This window comes from Anneissia japonica, unplaced genomic scaffold (genome assembly GCF_011630105.1).
Source record: "Anneissia japonica isolate Jap-2015-1 unplaced genomic scaffold, ASM1163010v1 scaffold287444_len18440_cov197, whole genome shotgun sequence".
Taxonomy (NCBI): domain Eukaryota; kingdom Metazoa; phylum Echinodermata; class Crinoidea; order Comatulida; family Comatulidae; genus Anneissia; species Anneissia japonica.
The window spans coordinates 16064-19101 of record NW_022703488.1 but is presented as its reverse complement, the minus strand read 5'-3'; the positions used below and the strand labels follow the sequence as shown (position 1 = coordinate 19101).

Sequence of the window (3038 nt, the reverse complement as noted above, 5' to 3'; positions counted from 1 at the left end):
CTACATTGCTTCAGTCCACCCAGCTGTATCAATGGGTACCAGCAAACTGCTGGGGACTAACCTGCAATGGACTAGTGTCCCGTCCAGGGGGAGTACAACTCTCATCCAGTTCACACTACAGAAACTGGGGAGCCCAGCCCCAGTGGCTCGGAAGGGATTTAGTTTACAAACTTGTTACTTCAAAAAATAACCAGTTTTATCTATGCATACTGAAAACTAATAACTAAAATTTTAGTAATAATATCACCAAAAAATAATTAATTATTGATTTTATTTTTTGAAATTTATTAGTTTGCAAAGTTTATCTTTAAGATTTATAAAAAAAAAACAACATTAAAACACTAATAATAATAATACGCCTGATACCCGAAACAAGCTTTCCAAATAATATTAAATATTGATTTTATTTTTTGAAATATACTAGTTTTGCATTGGCAGTTTATCTTTATATTTGAATTTTTATACAGCATAAGTTTCAATCAGGATTCTTCGCTGCTCTGTGTATCCAGTGATCACGGTACTGTCCATATTTTTGCAATTGAGGATGCAAAAAAGAATAAACAGTCAAGGTATGTATTTAGTTTATTTAATTTATTTTCTCTTCATTATTTTACTTATAAGCTCAATTAATTTCATCTGGTTTCTGTAATGTATGAAATGGAAAAAAATCTTAAATCAAAAATTAATACTGTTGTGACGTTTCGGTCCGTAATATTTATTATTAATTATTATTATTATTATTATTATTATTATTATTATTATTATTATTATTATTATTATTGTCATTATTATTATTATTATTATTTACTATTTCTTTGCAGTCTTGCATCAGCCAGTTTTCTTCCCAAGTACTTCAGTTCCAAGTGGAGTTTTTCAAAATTTCAAGTTCCCAATCAAGCTCATTGCATCTGTGCATTTGGGGCAGATTCCAACTCAGTCATAAGTAAGGTGTTCAAATCAAAGTTCAAGTGACTTCTACAGTGTTAATTTATTAAATGATAATGCGAATGATGATAATACAAATGAAAATACTGAAAAGGATGATTTGTGTGAATATTGTATCTGCATTGATCGCCTAATGATCAGTAGTGGATTATATAGTAACTGGCATTATTAGCTTGCAGGAATACTATGAAAATCAACAACATAAATGGATCTCACATATAATAGAACAAACAATAAAAATCCCCCCTCCCCGCACCTCCCTAGATGCACCACTGCATATGTGATTCTGTATTACAGTGATCAGTATCAACTTGCGCTTAGTGGTTAGTGTTAAATCCGATTCCCAAGTAGTAGCTGGTGCTGCTGGTAGGGCAAAAACATCATTCAAGTTTCCTGATGCAAAATCATTTAAATCTATTATTGTTGTTAAGTACTTTTTAAAAATAATTTTTTGAATATTTTTATTCATTTTTTTCAGCGGTATGTGCAGACGGCAGTTACTACAAATTTGTTTTCAACAGTAAAGGCGAATGCAATCGAGACGTTTCAACCAACTTCCTCGAAATGACAGATGACAAAGTATGAAGCACATCATGGCATGCAGTGCGACTACTAACATATCATTTTTAACCTGAATGCAAACCTTCGTATATGTTTCGTTCAGTCGTGAAGTGATTTTCTAAATGGTGCGTACCAATTGACCAGCTTACCAGAATGGATTCTGGAATTGGACTGGTTTGTGTTGAATAAATCTTCTGGTTGAATAAAAAAACAAATCTTATAAAAATAATACATAGAATTTTTTTAATGAAAATGCAAAAGTATTCCAATCAAATGCATGTATATTTTAGATATTTTATTAATCATAAAGTATATATTTCTTTGAAATTACATTTAGTGTTATTGTTGATATCGTATTCTCAAAGCCTGTTACTTTTATGTATCCTGCTGTTTTGTTATCAGGGTACGTATTGCTATATTATATACTGTACTCAAATACCATCAAATACTAATAGATAATAGAATAAATTTTGATGGATAAAATCATCTTTGTGACTGCTAGAGTTATGTAGATAAATGTGACCTAAAAAAATAAAAATTTTTTACATAATAGTAGACTCAAATCAATTTGATAAGCGTTTGAAACCCCTAAATTGTCAAAGCCTTTGAAACCCCTAAATTGTCAAAGCCTTTGAAACCCCAAAATTGTCAAAGCCTTTGAAACCCCAAAATTGTCAAAGCCTTTGAAACCCCTAAATTGTCAAAGCCTTTGAAACCCCTAAATTGTCAAAGCCTTTGAAACCCCTAAATTGTCATACTTTTGGAGGTTTCGCCACTTTTGAAAAGTTTTGAGCAACGTCTGGCTATGCTCACTTTGCTCTCATCGGTGAATCAGTCCCCCTGTCAGGAACCTTTTTCTCCCCCCCCCCCGGGAAACCTTGCACCGCCACTGCTCTACAGCACTGCTCACCCCAGCCATATACTTGTTTCTCTCACATTAGGCACCTTTATCCACTGTTTTGCAGCATGTAGCTATTATCAACATAATTTTGGAATATTATTACATAACCCATTATTATTATTATTATTTATTCAGGCAAAAGTTACAATATATAATATATAATACAAATCAAATTAACATGGACAATAAGAAAGAAAATATGGTAACACTAGCTGCCAGGAAGATACAAAAGCAGCCGAAGCCACTGTCACCAGATAGGTGTGTACCTCCAACTAATGGTACCAAACATCAACATAGACAATAACAATTTTAAAATCTTTAAAACACTTAAATGTAATCCTATAATTTAAATATTAAATAAATATATTTATATTAAACAAAATTAAATAAATATTTATAACCAAATTGCATATTTGTGAAACTAAATTAAATACAAAAGGTTAAATTGACATTAGAATTAAACTGATCCCAACAGTCCTCTTCATAATTTAGTTAACAGGTAAGTACTGTTTTCTCAGATTATTTTTAAAAGTATTCCATTTTAATAAAACAAAATCATTTCTTAAATCTGTGGGTAAAGCTTCTCAGAGTCTACAGAATCGAACAGGTAAGCAATGCAGTGCACTGTCAG

General features: G+C 31.5%; 1 protein-coding gene across 1 annotated transcript; it reads left to right on the top strand.

Moving 5' to 3' along the window:
- Positions 1–467: 467 nt before the first annotated feature.
- On the top strand, positions 468–2056 carry LOC117104476 (WD repeat domain phosphoinositide-interacting protein 3-like; the record flags this gene model as incomplete). The annotated part of the gene is given in 3 exon segments (XM_033245327.1): positions 468–569; positions 822–943; positions 1424–2056. Coding segments are annotated over 3 exon segments (331 nt in total), but the record flags the coding sequence as incomplete, so codon positions are not given.
- Positions 2057–3038: the final 982 nt, after the last annotated feature.